This window comes from Hippocampus zosterae, chromosome 17 (assembly GCF_025434085.1).
Source record: "Hippocampus zosterae strain Florida chromosome 17, ASM2543408v3, whole genome shotgun sequence".
Taxonomy (NCBI): domain Eukaryota; kingdom Metazoa; phylum Chordata; class Actinopteri; order Syngnathiformes; family Syngnathidae; genus Hippocampus; species Hippocampus zosterae.
In genome coordinates this window covers 2,106,486-2,132,005 of record NC_067467.1, presented here as the reverse complement: position 1 = coordinate 2,132,005, position 25,520 = coordinate 2,106,486, and the positions used below count along the sequence as shown (strand labels likewise).

Genomic DNA, 25,520 nt, shown 5'->3' with positions numbered 1-25,520 from the left:
TATTCCCACAACTCTCCATTTTATAATCGAGTATGATTTTGTAGCCATTTTCATTTTGTATGCATACAATGCTAATGATGGATGTATTAAAATAATCAAGTTCATTTGGCTTTTGGAGTCTTGTAAAAAATAAAAATAAAAATAGCAAAGGTTAGTGAACCAAGATCTTACCTTTTTTTTAACGTAATCGATCTAAATTCACCTGATGGTGCATGCAATCATTTCTAAAGTTGACCTACTTACGACCCCATTAACAAGTATTGAAAGTTTTTAAAAAATACATCTGAAAAGGACAGATTATAAATCTATAATTGCCAATGATCAGTGCTTGAAATCAGCCATAAGAAAAACACCACTGTACCTTTAAATTTCGTGACGTCAGGTTTTCGTGTCGTAAACCTACCAGAACTGGCGTAAAATAATTAACTACTGTATAAATAAATCACATGGTGGCAACATGTTTTCTGCGCTATCAACAACAACTTTACGTTTGTTTCGGCATGCTTTCATTAGAGGTGTTCGATAGGTGAGAAAGCGCAATATTATTCAGCCCTCACATGTAGCTCACACACTCGTCCTTGTGTTTGGGTTTGCGTGTGTTCCGAGTTTGCACCATGTTTGTGTTAGTGGAGATGGTGGACATAGTCCGGATCCCTCCGTGGAACTTTGACAGACCGCTCAACGAGGCTGTTTCCGAAGAGCTGAACAAAAAGCTGGCTAACAAAGTGAGTCTACGTCGCTACGTCCTTAAAACTTGGCTTGTTGTGCGCGCGCGGTGTACTGTTGTTCAATTGTTAGGACGGGCTCGGTTGAGCATCATGCCAAGTGATCCCTTTTCTGCTTAATGATAACGCTCTCTTCTGACCTCAGGTGGTCTACAATGTCGGCCTCTGCATCTGCTTGTATGACATCACAAAACTGGAAGATTCCTACATTTTCCCAGGGGATGGTGCCTCGCACACTAAGGGTATGATGAGCTGTTATTGCTGCTTCTCGTTGTCCACTACATCCCTGTTCACTACTTTTCGCCTAAAATGAACAAAATGTTGCCATTTATTTACAAATTCAATCAAAACATGATCTTATTGCAAAAGCCATGTGTCATCCTGTTTTTTAACCCCCCGTTTTCAATTTTAAGCAGTAAGTAATCTTGAAAACATCTTGAATTCAGTTTTATGTAACCTCTATGCCTTGGAACATAAGATGAGATGGTCTGTTTCAAAGTTACAAAATCCTTTATATGATTTTACCTTTCCTTCCCTTTTTTGGTCAGTTCATTTCAGGTATGTTGTTTTCCACCCGTTTCTGGACGAGATACTGGTCGGCAAGATCAAGTATTGCAGTCAGGAGGGCGTTCATGGTAATCCCATTTATGAATTTGCTAGAATTTATTTTGCACATTTTTTTCCACTTTATCTTATTAAAATAAACATCTCCATTTGAATTATTTTGAAAAATGCGCCGAGAACTCTGACATTTCAAACTGTTTCCATTCCGCAGTGACCATGGGCTTCTTTGATGACATTCTCATCCCACCAGAGTCTCTTCAACAACCCACTAAATTGTATCCTTTCAACTGTTACATACAATTAAGTTTCTTTGGCTGTGTGATATTTTCAAACAATTGGTTTATAGCGTAGGTTGTAGTCTTCCTTAGCTACAACTCAAGTGATGAAGCCGAGCAAGTTTGGCTTTGGGAATATGAGACAGATGAAGGCGCACACGACCTCTACATGGACCAGGGAGAGGAGATCCGCTTTCGAGTGGCGGATGAGGTATTTGTGGATACGTCACCAACGGGCCCGACGACTGACACGCCAGCAGCCAAACCTGGCCAGCAGCCGGCTCCGCCGGCGGCACAAGATGCCGGCGAGAAGAAAGAAGCGCCATATACTCTCATAGTAAGATCTGCTATTCAACAAACTGACAGTCATTTCACTTTGCTGAGTTAATTCCTCTTTGCCAGTGTCAAAAGTAAGCATTATATTCTTTATGAAGGCAAACATTTTAAGAGATGCCTTATATTGGAAATCATTGGAATGTGCCCATAACCTTTGTACCTAATTTTGTGGCTAATGAGTTTATGTTAAAATATTTAGAATAGTGTACCAGACAACTGTTTCTTGTCTTAGGGGACCATTTGTGAGCCAGGGCTGGGGCTGCTGTCATGGTGGAACAACTAGCAGGAAGAGGCGATTATTTGGACGATCATCATCATCGGTCCGGGAGACTTGTGGTTGGATCAAAATGAGCAAATTTAGCAGACTAAAACTGAACATTGGTGACGGAACACAGTGACGGATCGCACGGAGGAAAATCTTGGGCAAAATCCACCTGCATCATGTTTATTATGAATTCATCTTCGTGGTATCTTCCATGCGAAATGATCCACAAGTATATCCTCCTTTAGTTATTATATTTCACATTGGTCAGCACTAATCAATGAACTAAGTAATTCATTAAGTCAAGTAAGTATACTAATAAGAGTGGGTGTGATATTAAGAAAAAAAAACCCAAATTGGATCATTTCCTTTTTTTCCTCTCTTTTACGTTGGATTCCAACAAAAGTTGGAGTTTTTACCGTTGGAGCGGTCCACTTCTGCCATGTCGCCTGGTGTTTGGTGTGCCTAACTGGGACTTAATCGTGATGACTTTAGGCAATACTGTATGCGAGTGACGTGTTTATTTGATTAAATCAAAAAGTAGATAAACTCAGAGGTGATGAATTAAACCCACAAGTATGCTTTTCTGTAATGTTTAATGTCTTTTTGGAAAGTATTGCTTGTCTCTTCCAAATAACGAATCCCCACCGAGGGAGAAGATGATAAACGCACACCCCGTCACTTCCTGCAATTAATAATCCCATTTAAACTCTCTTAATTATGCAGATTAATAACTACATATTTTCTTCACTAATACGCCTCGTCGCCGTGCGCTTACACCACGGAAGAGATGTTCAAAAGTGAACAGCGAGCGCACTTAACGACGCATCACATCCCCTCACAAGGTGGAGGAGCGCATTGCGCATGCGCACTTTCGCATCACGCCATCGGAAACCACCGCCAGCTGCGCACGCCCGCCGTCACATCGGGTTTTCCCACTTATTTATTTAATTTGACCCTTATATAATGCCACGCATCCACTCAACGCACACATTGGCACAGTGAGCCGACCGTCCAACCAGCCGGTGGGTCCGCTGCTGTAAGTAACATTTCGTCTTCACAATGCATCGTGGTCGTGGGAGAGGCAAAGTGGGGGAGCCTTTGTTTTTGGATGGGCACGGCTCGTTGGACAGGAAGTGAAAATAGCCTTCAAATATCGTGTAGGGATTGCCTAGTGTGACTGTTTAGAGTCTTATATTGCTAGTCATCAGATTCTCTTTTTATACCATCCGTAATTTACAGCGAGAGTCTGCTCGAAACGAGATGAAAGCAAATATTTTGTATCATGTTTGCCATGCATTGGCTTGTTAATCAGCTTTCCGACTCGCCCCGGTGTCATTGTGTCACCGTTTGCCCCCTCCTGTCTTGTATTATTGTCGCTACTTTCAAATAAAGAGAAATAATGTGATTTCTATAGCATAATCATCTGGGAATTGGGGACGGGGTTGCTGACGTCACTTCTCGGTGGCCTCTTGCAGCTGTTCTGACGTCACCCGCGAGCATCACATACAGGAGTGGGCGTGAGACGCACACAGAGCAGAGTGGCTTTACAGCAGTGCAATGAATCATCCCTCTTAAATCGATTATGAAGAAATCATGTAAAATGTTGCTTTGTTGAAAGACTAAACTAGACTCCATAAATTCTGCCTGAAAGCTGTTTTAAAAAATATATATATACTTGTGTTTATTGTTGTTGCATCACGATATCAACATGCTGCAATAAATTATACATCAGAAACCACTCACTGTTGTGGAATGCCATGCCTTTGGTACGTACCCCACTTAATGCACCTATTAATATCACTGCTATTACTTTGCAGGTCCAAAACGCATCAATTCTATAAAAAAATGAAGCAGCTGGAGCAGTTCAGAATTAATATTAATCTAATAACATGGCGAAAATAAAAAAATAATACCTCATACTTACCAGGGATGATGATTATTAAATATATTAATGTGTGCAAAAGCTCTTATCATAATTCACCGTCAATTCAACCATAACTACTATCTGGCCTGCAATCACAGTTTGACAGAAACAAGCTCCTCTCAGCTCTCCTCTGCACCGTCGCGTCTACATGTCTAAAGCAGTGTGACAACACTCTCATCCTGCCTCCATCTCCCTCACAGCACATCCTTCCTGATCGACTTGAAGTGACAGTGCTGACCTGGATAACTTGCCGAGGCCGTGTCCCACGCTGAAGGAGGCCTCACAGAAGACAGCTGTGTTTAGCGGCACGCTTGCAGACTGCAGCTTGAATCGTAGCAGCAGCGGCGGCGGCGGCAGCAGCGGCATCATCCCCGTTCTTCTCCGACCAAACTCAGCATGACGGACCCCAGCCTCACGTCACCTTCGGCGACCCCGCTCCGATCCCCCGACGCCCCTCTCACCGTGTCTTTCCCATTCCTGAGGGAGGGCAGTCGCGTTTGGGAGGAAAGGGGGGAGCAGGCGCTACCAAGGGAACTCCCCAGCCCGCTGCCGACCAAACGGACTCGCACATACTCGGCGTAAGTCACTCCTGTGAAAAAGTACTTTCTGTTTATACAGTGCAAAAAAAAAAAAGGTGAATACAGTAGAAAACAGCGGGTCCTGTTTGATAGATGTTGGTTATTTAATGTATGAATTGATATTCATACATATTTTAATGTATGAATTGATATTTGCCTTTCACACAACTTGCTGGGTGTTGAATATTGTTTTTTGAGTCATCTCCCCATCCGTTGCGTTTGCGACACAATGAAGAAGTTCTGGCTAACTGACATCCTCGAGTTTCCTTTTCATTTCTGCATTTCAGTTACTTTCGTTTTCGGCGTTTGAATCGCTCACCTTCCCTGGTAACTTTTGAACCCCCCCTCCTTCCCCCTCTCTTTGTGTGCATGCAGCACCGTCCGGGCTCACTCAGGTCCAGTGTTCAAGGGTGTTTGTAAGAACTTCTCAAGGTCACAGGGACACGGGTTTATCCGGCCCAGCCATGGCGGTGAAGACATCTTTGTTCACATCTCAGAGTGAGTGGCAGTCGACATGTGCTGACACTTTCTGAAGGCATGGAAAGAAAACCGAGTTTTTTTTTTTTTTCGGTATCCTTGATATCTAGTACACGCTTCGTTCTCACTAACAGGATAATTCAGCACACAAGTAGCAATGCTACTAGTACACAATTCTATCTTTCTAAATAAGCTATTACGCTGCACGACGAGGACAAACTAGCGTCAACTGCGTCATGCGCCAATTACCTCCTGATCAAGCATATGATATATGTATGATAATGAAGAAATCTATTCAATATTCAGCTTAAAGTCAATGTACCTGTACTAGTATCCTCTATGCGATCAAGACATAAGACAATTCAGCACAATGGTGGAGCAACTCGGGTGCACTAGTTGAACAACAGTCTTATGAGAATATATTCATTCATTCATCTTCCGAGCCGCTTGATCCTCACTAGGGTCGCGGGGGTGCTGGAGCCTATCCCAGCCGTCTCCGGGCAGTAGGCGGGGGACACCCTGAATCGGTTGCCAGCCAATCGCAGGGCACACAGAAACGAACAACCATTCGCACTCACACTCACACCTTGGGACAATTTAGAGTGTTCAATCAGCCTGCCACGCATGTTTTTGGAATGTGGGAGGAAACCGGAGCACCCGGAGAAAACCCACGCAGGCCCGGGGAGAACATGCAAACTCCACACAGGGAGGCCGGAGCTGGAATCGAACCCGGTACCTCTGCACTGTGAAGCCGACGTGCTAACCACTGGACTACCGGGCCGCCTTGAGAATATATATTTATTTTTATTTACACCAAACTATTCATCGCGATGCTCTGATGGAAAATGAAAATAATTAATAATTTAACATAAGCTTACAAAATTAACATATTTCCCCGATGGCCACCTATTCGTACGCAATGAAACCTTACTAGAAAACACCTGCGCTTACATTAGTAACACCGCAACACCTGACTAGTAGGCGTGCGTGTATCCTAAGTTCCTGAACACCGCCCTTTGCTTTGCTCGGGTCAAATAAGAAAATAACACACACATTCAAAATGTAATATTCGCCTATTAAATGTGATACCCTACCGGTGAGTGTATCGTCGTCTCGTCTCGATGTCCGGGTGTATTTGGTGACACCGTGGCGGGCTGAGTACATTTGTCCTCTGTTTCAGTATCGATGGGGAATATGTTCCCGTTGAGGGTGATGAGGTCACATACAAAGTGTGCAGAGTCCCCCCCAAGAACCTGAAGCTGCAGGCGGTGGAGGTGAAGATCATTCATCTCAACCCAGGCACGAAACACGAGACCTGGTCCGGGCAGATCATCAGCTCTTAGGTTTGATTTCAAGGGACCGTAGATGAAGGGACTGAACACGTACATGATGCGCATCCTGTGTTTTCTTTTTACGTGACGGTTTCACCCATCCATTAGCGACCGATCCTCCACTTTAACTCGGATGCTATCAAACATTTTACTGGCGTTGGATGCACGAGACCTGCAAACGGAGGGAGAGAACAAAAGGTGCCAAACCTGATTCCTCACCTTTTCCAAATCCACTTCCTTTCCTGACACTTAAGATAGAATACATGTCCCCCTAAATCTTGTTCCTGGTACTTATGGTAAACGGCAAAGTCATGGCACAGGGGGGGGGGGGGTGAATCAATGTGAATGTTTGAGAAAGAAATAGTTGAGCGTTTGAACAAGACAAAGTAGCTTGCTTTAAATAGATGGTTGAGTTCAGGAGTCTTTCCGGAGGGTTGAAGCAGACCCTCAAAGTGGAACATGTAGATCGCATATTTTGTTGTCTCGTGTTTCTTCGTTTTTGATGATTTAACTGTTGATCTTTGATCATGGGAACACCAAACTCTCCCAAAATGTGAACCTCTAATACAAGAGTGATCTGGTTTCGCTGTTGTGTTTCGGACAATACAGTGTATGTAGTTTGTATGATAGTCGACTACATGACTTTATAGTTGGTCATTGTCACTGAACTGTTGTTTGTCCTGTAGAATTTCAGGTTGTGAGCGGTTATGTTCGGTTTTCAACCTCTTAGCATTTCTGTCTGTGTCACTGCCTGAAATGTCAATTTCAGGTTTGGATTATTATTCGTCACCTCAAAGTTTTTGTTTCCTTTGGTGGTGGCTTGTCCTGAGCCTTGGAATTAGATGAAACCATTTCACAATTACAAGTTTGTGTGTCAGGTTTTTTTTTTTGTACGCATGTATAGGCCTCTTCATGTCACACATTGAGGGAAGGCAAGGCAGCTTTATTTGCCGAACACATTTCATACGTAAGGCAACTCGACGTGCGTCACGCACGAAAAAAAAAAACACCGACAGGAAACACAACCGTTGTTGAAATTCTGAAGTAAAGTGAAATGATGTCAAAGCAATTCATTCGTTACGTACGTCATCAAATAATAAATATAACCAGCTTTGCAAATCTTATAGCGCAGGCTACAGTTCCCACACTCCTTGTTATCAATATGTGAATATGTTGACAGTTTAGCACGTGCATGAGGCAGACGCACTCAATCGAATTCCATGATTGGTCATTCATAAAAGACACCAACAACTTTTGGACACCATGGTCAATAAAAATAAACGACACACGACGACTGACTTAATAGCATGCGGTAGCTTCTTAAAAGGGTTCAAATAGACACATTTGTTAGATTTGCACCGTGACTTAATCACAGAAGCTGAATTCACTGTAGAATCAAAGGTTAAAAATTCAAATTCAGTTAATATCAACAACATAAAAGCAGATAACGAATCAATTCATTTGTAGCTAGAAGGAATGTTTTGCACAGCGAGGGAGAAAAGACTAATTGTCTTACACCCTGTAGAGGGTTATCCTTCGATACATTTAACATTTAATAAGAAGAAAATGTTTATCATGTGTATCATTATCATTATCTTCCATCCAGTCATCTTCTATACAGAATACGGAACCCTTTACCTGTTATATCTTGTGAGTCATGGATCTTTAGTCCTATTTTTCAAAATTTTCCCCCATACACCGATCATATACATGGAGAACAAGACCAACCTGTTCTGATCCGCTGGTTGATTTTCAGCAAGTCTAACAAATACTCAGCAGAGTCCTTTGAGCTAGTAAAATAATATCAGGATTCACATGATGGATCACCAAAGAAAAGTTGCCGACACCGCCTGGCAGTGTCTTGCGGAGAGTAGACAGTGACGCCGATCGTACGCGGGTCGTTAAAGATTTCGTAATCGTTTCCCCCCTAAGGAAAAGAGACACAAATGGCAAGGAGGTAAGATTAGTGCGGACTGATACAGTTTCTGTTTTGTTGAGAATCAGACACTCTTGACCTGACCTCTGACCTTGAACCTCTCTGATAGGTTGCAAATGCTCGGATTAAATACAGGAACACAACCAATTGTTATAAAGTTTGTCTAAAGCTGGCATGCCCAGAGCCAGGCCCGGAGGGCCGCCATCCTGCCTGTTTTCCAGCTCTCCAGGCTGCAACACAGCAGATTCAGATGATCGGCTCATCAGCCAGCTTTGAAGCAGCATTAGAACCATCCTGATGATTCGAATCAGGTGAGTTGCTTCTGGGAGAGCTGAAAACACAAGCAGGACAGCGGCCCTTGAGGACCAAGTTTGGACACCCCTGGACCCTAATGCGTCAAGACTGACCGTAAGTGTGTCTTGGCCAAATATGAACTGGATCACAATAGAAGACGTGTGTCGTGGTAGACAGACATGAGGAAAAGAACGATTGGAATACGAGGAAACCAAAGTGGTTGTTAAAGTGAAAACAAAAGTCTGTTGTTCAAAATCAAATCATGTAAACACAACATTAGGTACACCTGCGCGATCTAATGTGATCCAGTGGTATACCAAATACCGCCAAATCCTTTAATTTCTATCGCACGAGACCATGATCCTGCCATTATTGATGATCCTGTATTCTGGTTCCCCCTAGTGGGAGGAGATTGAATTACGCTCATTTTTGTTCATGCGGAATTTCCACTACACGATGAAACATATACAGGTACATGGCGTTATATTTTGCTACTAATTGGTATTTCATAGCTTATTCATCTGCTAAACACGTTTTTGTTTTTTTAATAAAGGCCCGCAATCAGGACTGGTCCGGAAATACACCAGCCGTTCGATAAAATTGTAAGATTGTAAAATTGTACATCGGGACGCCACACCTAAAATTTAAGAGTGAAGAAGCCTGAAAGGTGAAATGAGTTCAACGAACAACAGATTCAACATTTGCCAATCATGCGCTTTGTATTTTAGACTGCAGAAGAATTTTGGATTTTGTGGCTTTAGTTTGCAGCGGTGTAAACTGCATCCTACTGAGAGCTGGTTCTCACATATTGACCCTCTGAAGCGGTCAAATTTACCCCTAAATTACACAAAATATTAACAAGAAACAAATGGAATTGTAAAGACATTCAACAAATTCCTCTATGATGTGAATTTTAGACGGCTCTTGGATCGGATCTTCGGCCAATGAGTGTCCGCCCGCGTGGTCTGTGTGTAAGGTTGAAAACACAGGGCGTGAAGATAGAAATTCAACAAATAAACATACATCTGACGTCTCATTGCCAAAGAAGTAGATGTCGTCCAGGCCTTCGCTCTCCAGAAAATCCAGACATAAACTCTTGTCCCAGCCTTCAGGAAACACGTCAAAGCTGATAAGGCCGCCTAAGAGCGGGAGGCAACATCAATCCTGTATTCTCACAAACCCGCATAATCATCAATCATGTTTATATATTTTTTAGGAAGTTCTATTTTATTGGCAGCTTTCTTAACAGTGAGCAAAGATTTTTCCAAAGCAACGAGACAATACTGAACCAATGAGCGTAAATCCTGTTTTATTCTTTTTACGAGGGCAAACGTGCCAAAACAACACCATTAACACCCCGTCACACTGTCAACTGCACTCTTGACGCCACTCTGCCTTTGCTGTGTTCAGCTTTGCGGAACAAATGTCCCTTTACCGTCAACGCAACAGCTTGTGACTGATGGAGGCTCTTAATTTTTTTTCAAACAGTGGACTGGACAGACCTGTTTTGTTCTCACAGTTCAGTGAGTTTGTAGGCAGATGAGCAAACACTGCCCCACCAAGTCAACGTGTCGTCCAAACACAACCAGAACCAGTTTGGTGATTTGCGGGAATATATATTTCCTAATTAAAACAGTTCTTGATTAGATAACTTTATAATTACACTCGCGAGGAACTGTGTTGACCTTTAAAATGAGGTGACACAAAGCCTCCCTTCGAACCGAAATACTTTTCCCCCCCTTGCCGGGTCACTCAGTGACAAATGGGAGCAGCTGGGCAACCGGCCAATCAGAAAGCTGCTTTCCGCACACACCTCACACGTCCTCGTCGCCTCAAACTTAGGCTGCCTATTGTTAGTCCGTCCACCAGCGCGTCACATCCAAAAAGTTTCTTGAGGAAACTTTCTAAAATGGAAGAAAAAGGAGTTTGTGCAATTAAGCGTCCGCCAGCTAAACAACACAGCCGAGTCAGTGCAGTTGTAAACACCGCAATGGTAAACATGTGGTTCACTTTGTCCCTTTTTGACAGGCCCGATTAGAATCCAGCAATTATTTTTGAATTTGTCATTATAATCACAAAGGGTGCTTGATGACTCACTGAACTGTTTTGTTCATGAAGGACCCAGCAGCTGTTGAGTTGCACTGGCACAAAATGGTGGAACGAGAGTGATAGCAGCAAGGAGTCATAAAATGGAGGAGCAGTTTGTTGTTTTGCGTTAAGATGAGAAATGTCGAACATTATTGAGTTACCCCTCCCCCACTTTGATTGTCAGAATATTATATTAGCACCGCCGATAAAAATGGATTTAAAAGACACACAAGGCACGTAGGCACGTGTGTATGTTATTAGCAGCCCATTTAAGTGCCACTAAAGTTTGCACATCCCGCTTCAAGGCAGGGCAACTATTTCTGTACAGTTCCGGCTGTAGCTCGGGGCATCATCAAAACGTTCGGCACACTTGCGCAATTTAACAAGATCCTATATGTGTTTGACATTTTGTAAACTCTCTTTACAAGGATAGTCAAGCTCTTTTGTTGTTGTTGTTCAACTGCACTGCATCCTATTTTTAAGATTACCAGAATAAAAGAATAAAATGATCTGGGTGAGTGAGAATAGACTTGCACATGTGTACCATCAGAATAATATTAACATTTATAACATTTTTGAAAGTATAAAATGTATAAAATCCTAAATCTATTGTTAGAAGAACTCAGATCACGTTCTTCTCGCAATACTGAACATTTCCAGCGACGCTCTCACCTCTGGTGAACCGCAGTCTCTTTCCAGCAAATTCTGTCATGAGGGCATCAACAAATTTCTCCTTGATTTTTTCTCTCTGTGAAGAAAAACCTCGTTGCGGCATAATGGAATTGATGTAGCTCGGACTACTGCAATCATTTTATCTCCCGAAAAACACGTCATAGGCGCTTAATATAATTTGTGTCAATTTTCAGCAAGAATCGGAGGGGTTAAACGTCTTCTGTCCAAATCACATTCCGATAACAGCATTTCACCTTATCAATTTCAGAGAACTCCAATCGTTCCTCGTAGCTGCAGCTCCGACCGATGGGGCAAATGTTGAGCATTCCATTCCTGAACTCAATGAACGTTCCTCTGTAAATCGAAAGACGTTCTTAGCCAAAGGACGTTTTTATTTTTTCAAAACCTTCCACGGAAACGTAAAACGGCACAGAAATTGTGCGAGACCTTTTCTTTGGAAGTTTGATGAGCCCCATGTAGTTCAGACAGAAGTTGATGAGGTCTTGCAAGAGCTCCTCCCCAATATGATTTTGGATTGCCTGTGAAGAAGAAAAATAGGACAATTTCACTACTTCAGTTTCCGATATCCGTTTTCAAATAAAACGGAAAAGCCAAAGTAAAAAGTCATAAGAATAAATAATTACGGATACATCCTCTGTCATGACAATAACAAAGTATTGGAACCGAAGTCACTTCCCACCGCTGTCATTTCCTTACTTGTGTTGAGTGGAGTCTGCCATCTTTATACTGCACTGTGCCATTCTCAGCAAATACATAGTCAAACTTGTGGATGACTGCAAGAGAGGAAACGGGGTGAAAATGTGGACGGACGTGCTCCTGCGTGTGTACTCAGCGCGAGATTGTAAAAAAGGAGATATCGAAGAAGAGTGTGGCTTGGAGGTAGATCAGCTGACTCAATTGTTCTGATTGCTTGAGCAAGTTTGGGACTCGGAAGAACAAATATTGACGTGGCGTCGGGAGTAAAAACGTAACAGACACCGAGAAGTGTTTTGATCATGTATTTTTGCCACGAACAAACCCAAGAGTAAGTCCGCTGTTAAAAAATAGACTGTTAGGTATTACGAAGACGGTCCCGGTTCCTTATTTGTAGTATCTAGCGAAGGACAGACAGACTCAACTCACCGTCATCTCCTTCCCCGAGCTGTTCCGCGATCTTGGAATAGTCGGATCCTCCGACGATGCCAATCTTGACTTTCCTTCTCAACGCTTGGAAGAACTCATCCAGCTCAGGGTCAATTTTCTGCAAATGAAAAGAGAGGTGACTGGTTAATGAGTGGAATTAAGATGTGTTTCCCAATATTTGTCCTCATCTAGTGCTCTGATCATTGGGTTTTTTTTTTACAATATAGTTTTGTTCATCTATCTTGTTTTTTTTCAGTGACGTAATGTACAATTAAATGCTCTTCCACTAGATCAGAAAGTACAGCTAACTTGCATAGCCACTTGTGGTCATTCGTACGAACGAATCATCATTTTTGTCTTCAACAAGTCCAGATTTGACACTGAAAAAAAATGCATAGAGCGTGTCGCACAACACGTTATTAGATAAACCCCTAATCGAATGTGTAATTGCTACATTGCAAGAAAGAAAACTACAGAGCTAGAATGATGCGCCTTTAGAGGACTTGGTGCATCTGGACGATTGCCATGTTTATAGTGCTTGCAGAGATGTCCACCACTCGAAATTCACAACTATGCAGCAGCAGCACACCGAAATCTCGTCGTAACCAGTAATCGATCCATAAGCAGCTCACCTCTCTTGGTGCCGTCAGAGTTCCATCCACGTCAAACAGGCACAGGACGTTTCTGTCAGCAGAGATGTCGACTTGCTCCATTGACTGACCTTTTTTTTCTACCTCGTTTAATTCCTGCTGCTGTACGTCCACTCTAGTTCGAGAACACGTGCACAACAAACATCAATAGGAGGAATCAGAAAAGGATCTGCAGTCATTAAAACCAATGCATCAATCAATCAATGCACGACCTCTGGTTTAAAAATATTTTGTGTTCATGACAATGAAGACGGCCGCATATTCTCTTCTTTCCTCCACGCCCACGGTGCTTTAAATCTTCAAACTGATTTCACGCCTTCCAAAACATCCTGTGAAACGGGTTTCCTTCGGTGTGAAGCTCGGCGGACGGCGAAGTCGATCGTAACCAAGAGAGGCAGTGGATGACGTCACCAACCGGGCGGGGTTTAGAAGTAATTTGCTTGTCAACTATACTGACCTTTTGTCACATAACCTGAACAAACTATCTATCTATCTATCTATCTATCTATCTATCTATCTATCTATCTATCTATCTATCTATCTATCTATCTATCTATCTATCTATCTATCTATCTATCTATCTATCTATCTATCTATCTATCTATCTATCTATCTATCTATCTATCTATCTATCTATCTATCTATCTATCTATCTATCTATGTATTCGTCTAACTGTCTGTCTGTCTATCACCTGGGTGTTTTCTTTTCACAGTCAATCACAACATGCCAGGAATACTTATTTTAAATGAAAATCAGGTTGTGATAAATGAGATAATATCATGGAAGACATTTATCGACTGGATGTGAGGCACTAAATTCCCATACATTCCCAATAACAATGAAGGGCTGACCTCTTCCCCAGTGTGTATAAACTTATTTTTGTGTGGATTTTAGGCCTTTTTTTCCAGTTTCCACTTATCAAATTCCACCGAAGCAAACGAGAAAACCCGAAACTGCATCCCGTTGGATTTGAACAGAATTTTTTTTTTGTCTCGTTTTATTTTTCCTATTTTTCAGAGATGCATATTTTCCACTAGAGGGCAGCATTGCAGTGAGAAGTCGTCTCCTAAAACGGCCTGTTTACTTAAATGGGAAAACTGACTTAGAGTAAACATTCTCATAAACTGAGAAATGATTTTCAATAATTATCTCTATCACTATCATTATTTTTATTTGTAGACTAAAATAGGATACATCTGGTTGTCTAGAAAAAGCCGGAAACTGTATATGTAGAGTCATAATGCAAACCAAACCAAGGCATTCGGGGCTGATGTGCTCAGTGCTCACCCCTCGTGGACGCATGCACATAATTCCTGCATATGCCAATGCATCAGTACGAGTGTACTGATGCAAAATAAGGTTGCCAAAATAAGAAAATCAGTTCTCCATGTGATGCCGGGTAGTTTGACTTAACCACGATAGTAAACATGTTGTTCAATGAATAACTGTCTCACAGAAAACGGAGCTATTATCTTTGCAAACAGTTTTTTTTGGACGGCTCTTGAACTGGAACTCATTAGCTTGTGCAAGTATTTGGTGAACATGAATCACTTCTGTGTTTTATCAGCAATCAATCACGAGGAGTAAACGTGTGGTTGAAAATAAGAGATAGTGTCACAATACTAATCAGTCTGACCTCTTTTTGGTGCAAAATCAGTCATGCGCACGTGACGCACCTCACACACATTGATCAATGACTTCAGAATGATTATCCATGTAATTTTCCGAGCTTAACATCCCAAAATAATTTCTTATTGGCGGATGAACAATTTGATTTCATACAGGTCATTCAGTAACTTATTTACCTCATTTACTAATGGGCTGCCAATTGATACATCAAATTATATGGTGAGGCGCCATAAAGGGACTAATCATTAGCCTCTGGATGATCATATCGCAGTCTGACCTCAATCTTGCATCATTCCGCTTTCCTGCATGCACATCTCAAACCTGACACGCTGAGCACTCCAACACCGTGCTACCCAATAAAAAGCTATCGTCGGATTGTCTTCGTTGTAGGTGGTTACCATGAAACGCAACTGCGCTGACACAATAAACCGGTCTTGTTCTTTTTAATATGTCAATGTTTCCTCTTCTCCATAACATGTAGGACGCGTTGAAGTGGAAGACCTCTTCACATGACATTGCAATGGGTCTAAATGGCCGTTCGGCCCCCGCCAACCCAAATATTACGACGTCATTCGTGTTTGCTCAAGAGCTTTACGACCAGCAAGGTGGCGGCTTAACAGGAAGCTGTGTTGTGATGCTGAAAAGCAAGAAGCTTTCATTGGAAATATTGACCAGGGGATTCAATTAAAATCCAAACCAACTATCATGAAAAATCACCAAAACTATTGTAACTCTGCGCCATAGATATGAAATTTAAAATCTTTCATAATTATCATGCTTCAAAAACCTGTTCTGTACTTTAACGTACACAGAGCAGAAAAACATGCGAGCAGAACAGACTGTACGACAATACTCAAGAGGCGTCTGTGTTCTCTGCTCTTTGGGAACAACAAGTATTACTAGTGGGGACCTTCTTTGCCTCTTATTCTTGCTGTTAATAACGCTACACCGCGTCCAGTAGACCTCAGTGCTGCTCGGCAGGTTGAGGCGCAACGTGGTACTACACGCTACTCACAATTCAGACTTGCCTGCATACCATTAAAAGCCATAAAAAAAAAAAAAGTATTTTGACAGTGGTCGGTGGTGACTGTGGTTCATAAGCAGTCTGGTCTTTTACAGGCTTAATCCACCCTACTTTTATAGCATACACTGTTTATCAGCTGCACACCAACCCTGTCTTTACAGCCTGCCGTCACCTTTGTCCTTCTCGGCGTGCAAGCCCTCTCCCTTTTTAACATAAGTCACCGTATGTATTTGCCATTCAGTTCAACGCTCAAACGACAGTGGTCCATTCAGGATCAAACCCGGCGGATCAGGTGATCGCTGACATTCTTTTGGGAATTTTATGAAGATTTCTATGTCAGTACGGTCTTTCCATCGCAGTTAGACGGTCAATCAGATGGGTACGCCGTTGGCCCCGATGGAGTGTGGGATTCCGCATGGTCCCGCCTCCCGTAGCCTGACTGGTGTTGTGACTGTCACCTATACAGTTGTTCATTAACACACAGAGGGAAGACTGATAGCGCCGCTACACACCGAGCTGGAGGATTATTGCTGTCAAGCTTTCACTGGAGAAGCAACGGGTGTGGAGGCAGTCTTCCTTCCGCATTGTCTTTACTCAAACTCAGTCAAGGGTCAAAAATCTCCAGGAAAAGTTGAGTTCTTTTTCTCATTTGGACACTGGACTGTGAATCACGGGGACTAACCGACGTCTGCTTTCTCACTCTGGATCGGATCGATCTCGGGAGGCACCGAAACCTGAAAAGAACTGGAATCGATTTTGTTTTTGAGATGTAAGGACCGTGGACAAGACGAATCAAAGACTAGAATGAGAATCAAGATGAGTGGCTTGAATAGTTTGCCTTACCTGGGAGTGTTGGTCATGGCAGTGATTGGCAACAAGATGCTGGACGACTGTCTGTCCTCCAAACGTCGATTCACGATGAACGTTGTGCTGCTGGAAGACAACACGTATGAGTGGAGTCTGCCCTTAGTGCAGGCTGCGGTGGAGCGAGCCATCGAAGAGGACAGGAAGGAGAACATTAAAAATAGTAGGGATTGAATCTTTCCGATTTTTGGGCGCTCCTATCTGCGTCATTGCTGTCCGATGAAAAACACACATCCATAAATTTTGTGGAATTTTTGTTGTTTGAAAAATGCTTTTTCATTGGACAGGATAGATGCTGTCTGGAAAATTATGGGGGCTGGGCAGGGCCGGGGGGCATTCCCAATTAATATTTTATTGAAAATGATATCCAGTTGATTTTATCTTGAATTTATATTTGAAGTAAATCATCTCAATTAAAATGGAACGATTTGACATGATTCAGAACAGCGTGCACACAGGCATTTTCAGAAATAGGCAGTTCACAACAGATTTATTTTTTGTTATATCATTTCACACTTGATGGGTGGGTAAACACATCCGGCACACATGCAGTATAATTTTGTATCAGTCAAAACCAGTGAGACCGATGTCTCTTTTTCAAGGGTGATATGGCCGAGAAGGCTGAGTACAATTCGCATCATAACAAAGAGCACTAATAAAAAAAGAACGTATACATTAAAAGAAAACACGGGATGCCTACAAGCAAACACAAAAGAGCAAGAACAACTAAAGAGGCATGACACTTTCAAAGAGCATAAAAAACCACAATGCTTCAAACAGTAAATGTTCAAAATGATTACTGAGACGCAGATTACAGGACAACAACATTGTTGCAGTTTTGAAATTATTCACAAGGCAGATCAAAGGCAAAAACCGACATACTTATCTAATCTTAGCTACTTAAATAAGATACAGTTTCACATAACGATAAGTGTTGTCTTCCATGGCTCCAGATTTAACCTTCACTTTGACAGCCAACTTCGAAGGCTTCAACACCACAGTGTACAACCGGCAGGGCTGTGGCAGCAGCACCTGTGAGGGTGTCGCCATTCTCAAAATGCTTCATGTGAGTGTACATCAACATCAGTTTTTTTTCTTCTTTTTGTATGATTTTATTGTGACCGCACATGGCAGCAGAGAGGGTCAGTTACTCATTTGGCAGAGAGAAACTCATCAGCTTCTTTTTATGAGAATTTTCAGCAAAATGTAAATCACCTGAATAAGTAGAAAACTGGCTTTTTGGGGGGCGTGTTCTACTTTCCTTTTGAAATTGTAGTAAATTCCTTTTTTTTTTTACAAAACATAGAATAGTATGTCTGAGGCAAGTCTGCTATCCCATAGTCCGGGAGGCACACCGCGCCCACCAGAATAACTGGGTTCGTAGGTAAATTTGTCCCGGAATGGAGAAAGATTAACATCCAGTAAATTCCTCAATTGCAGGTATCAGGTTAGTGGTCCCGCCATTTCGCTGATTGGGGTTTTTTTTTCAACAGTTGAAATGTACCGGTATTTTGTTCGAGCTGTTTATTTATGTTGTAATTCCACACTTGACCACAATATGCACTACACTATTGAGTTTGACACTGTATATATTTGACAAAAGAAGAAGACTGAAACAGGAAGTAAAGGACAGTATTTCAATTCCCGCTATTTTTTGCTGAGGCATTCTAAATTTCGATCCCCTTCATTCCTCCATTTTGTGCTGACAGAAAATGACGACTGTACGTTTATTTTATGATGACCATCTTTGGCCATGATTATTGATGTGTATTGTGAAATGAAAAGTTAAGTTTGTTAATTTCTACCCAAAAAAAAAAACGTTTGCTGGGGTCATTTGTAGCATATTTTTGTGTTAACCATTCATCTTGTGTATAAAAGTCTTTCAAGTATTTTAAAAGTGTGTCTGAAGATCTTAAAACAAATGAATTGCCATAAATACAATGAAAACATTTAGAGGGTGTTTTTAAATCGTGCATTTCTATGTTGTGTATTTCGATGATTGTGAGGGTGGTCTGGAACTTAACTCCACGGGTGGAAGGGCATTACTGAACATATTTTTGGTGACATGCCATCAGGATGCGAGATAATTTCTCCGATGTCTCTGACCACTCTGAATCATCTACAGAAAAATGGTGACGCTGGATGTGTCATGCTCGGGCCTTCATGCACATATGCCACCTTCCAGTTGATGGAGTGAGTATGACGCTGGTGCTCTGTTCTTATGTGTGTCATTACCAACTGATCTGACGTGGCATCCTTTGTGTGTCAGTGATGAAATTGGCCTGACCTTGAGCATTCCCATCATTTCTGCGGGGAGCTTCGGCCTCTCGTGCGACTACAAACCCAAATTGACTCGCATCTTGCCGCCGGCACGCAAGATCTCGGACATGTTCTCTCATTTTCTGTTGGACCAGTTGCCATTCAAATATGAGTGGAAGCATGTTTACGTTTACAAGAAGTCGATCTATAACACCACCGAGGATTGCTTCTGGTGAGTGACCACAACATACAGTCTTTGCTCAGCTCTATGCTTTGAGGATGTGTTCCCATACCCTTGCTGTCGTCTCCTTTTTTGGTCACAGGTACACAAATGCACTGGAAGCGCCTTCCGCCAACTTCGCTACAACACTTAAGAGGGAGATGCTACGTTCTGAGGATGAGCTAAAGAAAGCTCTCATGTCTGAGAAAAGACACAGTAATAGTGAGTATCATATGCTTGACATTTCACAGCAGTCCTGCAATCCGTAGTTGCTGAGTTACAAGTTGATGATGACACAATTGAAAAAAAAAAGTAAATAATGTGTTTTGGGTGAATTAAAAACCTGTGTCATAGGTTTCTTGTACTCATGACGCAAATGGAATATTCATTTCAGTTTTCATCATTTGTGGCCGTCTTGATGACGTGATTTCAATCAAGGCCAAAGTGACCCAGATTCCCCGAGATACCATGTTCATTCTCGTGGACATTTACAAGTAAGCATGACATGATTCAGATTAAATGTTCTGCCACAAAGCTCCTAACGTATATATTGATAAATTGGATGCCTTTTTCTCTCTTCCAGCCCTGAGTATTATGTCAATACGACTTCCAGTCAGGGCATGCACGACGTCCTGGTCGTCACTCTCCCACAGAGAAACTACGACTACGGCTCGAGTTTACCCTATAACGACACGGCAAGTTTAATTTTAAACGGCTCTCAATGAATGGTGGGAAATTGCACTGGCCGCTAACTCTTTCTCTCTGTCAACGGCAGATCAATGACTACGTGGCTGGTTATCATGACGGCGCTCTACTGTTTGGTAAAGTGCTCAGGGAGAGGATGCTCAGTCAGCAGAGGAACCAAAGCAACCGAGGAGCTAATGACGTCCCACTCAGTGACAACCCATTCGGGAATGTCTCTTTCTATGGTATGCCTTGAATATGACTTAGAGTGAATGAGTTTGACCGTGTGGGGGATTTTGCATGTTCTCTCCCCGATTGAGAGGGTTTTCTCCAGCTTCCTCTCGCATTCCAAAACATTCTTTCCAGGTTATTTGAAGACTCTCAACACCGGTAGTTTATCGTTAAGAATTTGAATTTGTATTTATTTAATTGCCAACCAGTCTATGGTGTAGCCAGCCGAGCTAATGAGACGAAATAGTATAAAAATGGTAGATGCATGGATGGATGAATGGAGTGCAAACTGGAATGTTTGCTGCACGCAGGTATGGGAGGTCACTACGTGCTGGACGAGTACGGCGACAGAGAGGTTAACTTCTCGATGATTTACACATCGACTCTTACCGGCAAGGTGAGATGACTTGTAGCATCTTTTATCATTTCTGAGACTCACAACCATAATAGTTTCTGAAAGGGAGTTGCTGTTTTTGATTATTTCCGATGCAGTATGAGACTCTGCTAGTATTTGACACATCGAAGAATGAATCTATTGAGGTGGCCGAAAATTATCATCTCTATTGGAAAGGAAATCGCCTGCCCCACGATGTACCAGATGATTTACACGGTAGCGTGCCCCCCCCCCCCCCCCCACCGACCCCCCTCACAAATTTCTGTGAATATAAATTGAAATCCACTTTTATCTCATTGAATGAACCAACTCCTGATATCAACACTCTTAGATATCTGACGATGTTTTTTTGTTGGTGTGCTTGTAGGCTTGAACCTGCAGGATGTGATTGTGATCGTTCTGAGCCTCAGTGTCGTCGTGGTGACCGCCATCGCGCTCATCTTCTACAAGTAGGAAGCAGTATATTTGTGTGCAAACGCGTTTTTTAATCCAAATTCATTTGAGAATCCACTTCACGCTAGGCAGAACAGAAAAGAACGCCAAATGCAGAAAAAGTGGTCTCACATCAACCCTCACCTGATTGGGCCGCTGGATGAGAAGGAGGTCTCCCTAAAGGTAAAAGTCCTCATCGTGATTTCAGATTAGAAGGGCGTGGGGGGTCATTAGTTGATATTAGTTGGTATTTATCATGATCACAGCACCTGGCAACGTCGGCGTCATTATTTATATGCTTGTTTGTTTGCATGAAAAAAAGATTGATGAAGACAAGAGGAAGGACAGCACGTTCTACTCACGTCGAGGCCGCTATGACAAAAAGGTTCCTTTTAAAAACAAAACAAAATCTTGATGTGAAGAATGAGAAGAAACACCCCAGGATGTTAACACCCTTTGATTCTTGTGGTTGTAGCCGGTTATCTTGAAAGAGCTGAGACAAACTGATGGAGACTTCACAGAGGACCAGAAGATTGAGCTGAACACTGTAAGACATCGCAAACCGTAAACACACAGCAATTGTTAGATGATGACCTCCCTGTATCACAACAGAGCATCATCTTTCCAAAGGGAACATTTTAAGTACCGGTACTTGAATTAATCATTCATTATATTGTGCAAATATTTGATTGATTTTTTTTGTTTACATTTCCAGGGGAAAAAAATGTGTGATTTTGAATTTCTTTTTGTCTGTTTGTTTCAAGCTGCTGCATATCGATTACTACAACTTGACTAAGTTCTATGGCACGGTGAAGTTTGAGTACGCCGTGTTCGGAGTGTTTGAGCTGTGCCAGAGGGGATCCCTCAGGGTAAGAAAAAAATCAACGCACTTTTATCCTTTGTGGCGGCAGGAAAGGAAAGCAGAGATACAAATAAGCTAGTGTGGCTCATGTAAGAGATTCAAAACAATTACCAAGCAAACACATTTGACAAAGCCCGAAGGACACGATGGAACACAATGCCGGGCGGGCCCGATAAGCACAATGCAAATGCAGCTTATTACACAATTAACGTTGTTTACGATGATGTTGATTGCCTCCTTTTTCCATTTGTTACAGTTGCAGCTGTCGTGAAAGCGCTATATAAATCAAGATGTATTGCACTGCATTGCACACAATTGTTTTATTGTTGATCGTTATGGCTTAAAAAGAACACTAAAAGGCTTGCCGTAGTCGTCAAGCAATAACTTGAGATTACCTACGCGTTTGGCGTTTGGTCCCTTTTTGGACATTGACAACGATTACAATCATTTCCACAAGTCTTATCTCGAACGATCTGTCGACGTTAACCGAATCACAAATTGTTTTGTCCGGACGGCATTCCCATACAGACGCCATACACATACAGAATGTTTTCATCCGTTTCATCCTTTGCAGTACATTCTGAACGACAGAATCTCCTACCCAGACGAAACCTTCATGGACAGGGAGTTTAAAATATCAGTCATGTATGACATCGCAAAGGTAACGTCGTTTGATATGAACTGGGAGACGCCTTGAGAACGAGTACTGCAAATTTTAACCGCACCTCTCACCCACCTGCACCAGGGCATGTCATATCTCCACTCCAGCAATATCGAAGTCCACGGGCGACTTAAGTCCACCAACTGCGTGGTAGACAACCGCATGGTGGTCAAGATCACCGACTTTGGCTGCCACACCATCCTGAGGCCAGGCAGAGGTGAGCGGTCGAAGCGATCGGAATCCCGAGGCGGCGATTATTGCTCGTAAGACCGTCGCGTACATCTGAGCTCCTCTACTTCAGATGTATGGACCGCCCCGGAGCACCTCCGTAAAGATGGGGTCTCTCAAAAAGGAGACGTCTACAGCTACGGCATCATCGCACATGAAATCATTCTGAGGCAGGCTCCGTTCTACACGCAGCACTTTTTGAGCCGTGCAGGTATGGATGAGTTGATATAACACAAGGCCTTGACTACTCACCTTCATCCCCCGTCCTCCGTTCCGAATTCGGCATTTTGGACCGTTGAAAATGTTCTGTCATCCCTCAGAAAAGATGTACAGGGTGCAGTATCCCAATGAGATGGGTGTCTTCAGGCCGGAACTCCACTTTGATGGCGTGTCGGACAAAGATATCGAGGTGAGAGAAAGAAGATGACGCAAGAATTGTGGCGAGTTTGACTCGGGTCAAGCTGAGATGATCTGACTCCATCTTCGTGTGTGTGTGTGTGTGTATGGTTTCCAGTTGCACATGCTGATAAAGAACTGCTGGGACGAAGATCCGGAACGGCGGCCGGATTTTAAGAAAATCGAGTTAACTCTGCGTAAGATTTTCAGGTGTGTCACCGTTTGCACATTTTTTTTGCTTGTCTTTCTACCCCGCGGTGTAATCAATAAGAATCCCATTTTTGGTCGTCGCAGCAACTTGCACAATCAAGCCACAGAAACATACATGGACAACCTGATCCGTCGCCTCCAGATGTACTCGAGGACTTTGGAAAATCTGGTGGAGGAGAGGACGTCCTTGTACAAGGCCGAGAGGGACCGAGCGGACCGCCTTAACTTCATGCTACTTCCTGGGTGAGTTTATGTCGCACTAGAAATGTCAGACAGAAGGAGCATTTATTATTATCATTATTATTATTATTATTATTCGTTTTTCGTGAGCCTCCATAACTGTCTTTCCTCAGCCCGGTGGTGCGCTCGCTGAAGGAGACGGGCAGAGTGGAGCCGGAGCTCTATGAAGAGGTGACGGTGTATTTCAGCGACATTGTTGGATTCACCACCCTTTGCCACTACAGCACTCCCATGGAAGTGGTGGACATGCTCAATGAGATCTACAAGAACTTTGACAGCGTCCTCGACCACCACGATGTCTACAAGGTGCCGCTCTCACCACATTAAAAAAAATAAAAATAATTATTCGTGATGTCATCTTGAACCAGGACGCAGATCGCATACTTTGTTTTCAGGTGGAGACCATCGGCGATGCCTACATGGTCGCGTCGGGTCTGCCTAAACGCAATGGGGACAGGCATGCGGTGGACATTGCACACATGGCGCTGGACATCTTATCATTTGTTGGGACGTTTGAGCTGCAGCACTTGCCCGGCATTCCTCTGTGGATACGTATTGGGGTGCATTCAGGTAAAAGGTCGTCCTTTCACTTATTTACATATGCCTATTAAAAAAAAAAAAGCTTTGAGGTTCCGACCCCTAAACAAGTGTTATGAGGTTCATGCAACCGGTTCCGTGTGGGGGGGCCGTTTGTGTACTCTAGGTCCTTGTGCTGCCGGAGTCGTGGGGAACAAGATGCCTCGCTACTGTCTCTTCGGAGATACGGTCAACACGGCATCACGAATGGAGTCCACGGGCCTACGTGAGAAACCGCGCGCGCACACATCTACCGCGTAGGATGTGACGATGCACAATTAGCGCAGAGTTGAAGATGGCTTTAATGTGGCATTCCGACGTGTCCCCGTTGCAGCTCTGAGAATCCATATAAGTAAGTCCACCATCAACATCCTGCAAAGGACCGATTGTAAATTTGAGTATGAGCAGAGAGGAGAGACGTACCTGAAGGTGAGCTGCGTGCACCATTGGCCTCGCTGTTTCTTCTTCTTCCTCCAAACTTGATGCAAGTTTCGTCCTTTTTATTGACCCACAGGGCAAAGGCAAAGAGATGACTTACTGGTTAACCGGAGTAACTGGAGGCAAATACAATCTACCCACACCACCAACAGCGTAAGTCAACCGATCGATCTACCCAACATTCAGTACGGTTACCCACCTTGGTCATCCCGACCAAGAAAATACGCAATCTAGAAATGTTCTGTTTAAATAGACCGTAAGCTATTTTTTTTTAATGAATAGAAATGACAAAGAATCCCTTTTAACCTCAAGCAATGCACGACGTGTGCCTGAATTGTTTTCAGAGCTCCTTGGCTCTCTGACGTTCTGACTTGTCCCCGTTTCCCTCCATGTTGGTCTCAGGGAGAACTGTCAGCGACTGCAGCAAGACTTGGCAGAGATGATCGTATCCAGCCTGGAAAAGCGCGGCAAAGGCCGGGAGAGCTTTGAAAAGAGGAAAACCTTGTCCACCAGACGGCGAGAAACCAGCAGCAGCCTGCAGGGAGAGAGCTCCCCCGAATACTTCCACCTGGCTGTCACTGACAACCCGAGTACTTATCTGTGATGACGGAGTACCGAGTCCTTCGGCGTTGGCCATAATCTGCACCTGTTTGAATGCACGCTTGCTCGACGGGGACAGAGCCGCGGTGACTCGCGCGGGAATGTGGAAACTGAGACTCGGAGTGTGCCCATGCGGTGAAAACTCAAAATTTTTGCATCGCGGTCATTCTTTACAGGCAGCTGCCTCCAGCACATTCTTCTTGCAGTAACCTTCTAAGGTCGGGACTAGCTTGATTTAAGCGTTCACGCAGGTTCCGAGAGATTGCAAGTGTATATATTTAACGAGGTATTCACAGCCACATGAGTCAAATCA

The 25,520-nt window shown here is 43.0% G+C and overlaps 4 protein-coding genes across 7 annotated transcripts; 3 read left to right on the top strand and 1 right to left on the bottom strand.

The window, feature by feature from the left end:
• The first annotated feature begins 113 nt into the window (after positions 1-113).
• On the top strand, positions 114-3,570 carry polr3h (polymerase (RNA) III (DNA directed) polypeptide H). Of its 3 annotated transcripts, none has more exons than XM_052049977.1 (7): positions 114-526; positions 628-725; positions 871-967; positions 1,274-1,360; positions 1,501-1,564; positions 1,670-1,901; positions 2,133-3,570. In XM_052049977.1, the coding sequence occupies exons 2-7, from the start codon at positions 633-635 to the stop codon at positions 2,181-2,183; spliced, it is 624 nt and encodes a 207-aa protein (XP_051905937.1). In that variant the 5' UTR covers positions 114-526; positions 628-632; the 3' UTR covers positions 2,184-3,570. The 3 variants fall into 3 exon arrangements, with proteins under 3 accessions (XP_051905937.1, XP_051905936.1, XP_051905935.1); XM_052049976.1 differs by having other exon boundaries at positions 607-725; XM_052049975.1 differs by having other exon boundaries at positions 114-725.
• A 691-nt stretch (positions 3,571-4,261) lies between these two features.
• Positions 4,262-7,340, top strand: csdc2b (cold shock domain containing C2, RNA binding b). The gene is made up of 3 exons (XM_052049978.1): positions 4,262-4,667; positions 5,043-5,165; positions 6,325-7,340. Exons 1-3 carry the CDS (start codon positions 4,486-4,488, stop codon positions 6,485-6,487), a joined length of 468 nt encoding a protein of 155 aa, XP_051905938.1. The 5' UTR covers positions 4,262-4,485; the 3' UTR covers positions 6,488-7,340.
• Positions 7,341-7,397: 57 nt separating this feature from the next.
• On the bottom strand, positions 7,398-13,645 carry LOC127590433 (phosphomannomutase 1). Of its 2 annotated transcripts, XM_052049973.1 has the most exons (9): positions 13,471-13,643; positions 13,241-13,373; positions 12,609-12,726; positions 12,183-12,259; positions 11,913-12,004; positions 11,720-11,819; positions 11,466-11,541; positions 9,729-9,844; positions 7,398-8,402 (listed from the first exon to the last, which is right to left on the bottom strand). In XM_052049973.1, exons 2-9 carry the CDS (start codon positions 13,319-13,321, stop codon positions 8,280-8,282), a joined length of 783 nt encoding a protein of 260 aa, XP_051905933.1. In that variant the 5' UTR covers positions 13,322-13,373; positions 13,471-13,643; the 3' UTR covers positions 7,398-8,279. The 2 variants fall into 2 exon arrangements, with proteins under 2 accessions (XP_051905933.1, XP_051905934.1); XM_052049974.1 differs by having other exon boundaries at positions 13,241-13,645.
• Positions 13,646-16,427: 2,782 nt separating this feature from the next.
• On the top strand, positions 16,428-25,424 carry gucy2ca (guanylate cyclase 2Ca). Its single transcript, XM_052050012.1, has 27 exons — positions 16,428-16,939; positions 17,730-17,842; positions 18,902-18,969; positions 19,046-19,267; positions 19,359-19,477; positions 19,650-19,749; positions 19,839-19,950; positions 20,031-20,184; positions 20,482-20,567; positions 20,663-20,780; positions 20,932-21,013; positions 21,086-21,179; positions 21,319-21,381; positions 21,472-21,543; positions 21,761-21,865; positions 22,433-22,519; positions 22,604-22,736; positions 22,821-22,958; positions 23,068-23,156; positions 23,262-23,353; positions 23,438-23,596; positions 23,707-23,899; positions 23,989-24,163; positions 24,297-24,395; positions 24,504-24,598; positions 24,684-24,760; positions 25,010-25,424. Exons 1-27 carry the CDS (start codon positions 16,717-16,719, stop codon positions 25,209-25,211), a joined length of 3,270 nt encoding a protein of 1,089 aa, XP_051905972.1. The 5' UTR covers positions 16,428-16,716; the 3' UTR covers positions 25,212-25,424.
• The last annotated feature ends 96 nt before the right edge of the window (positions 25,425-25,520 follow it).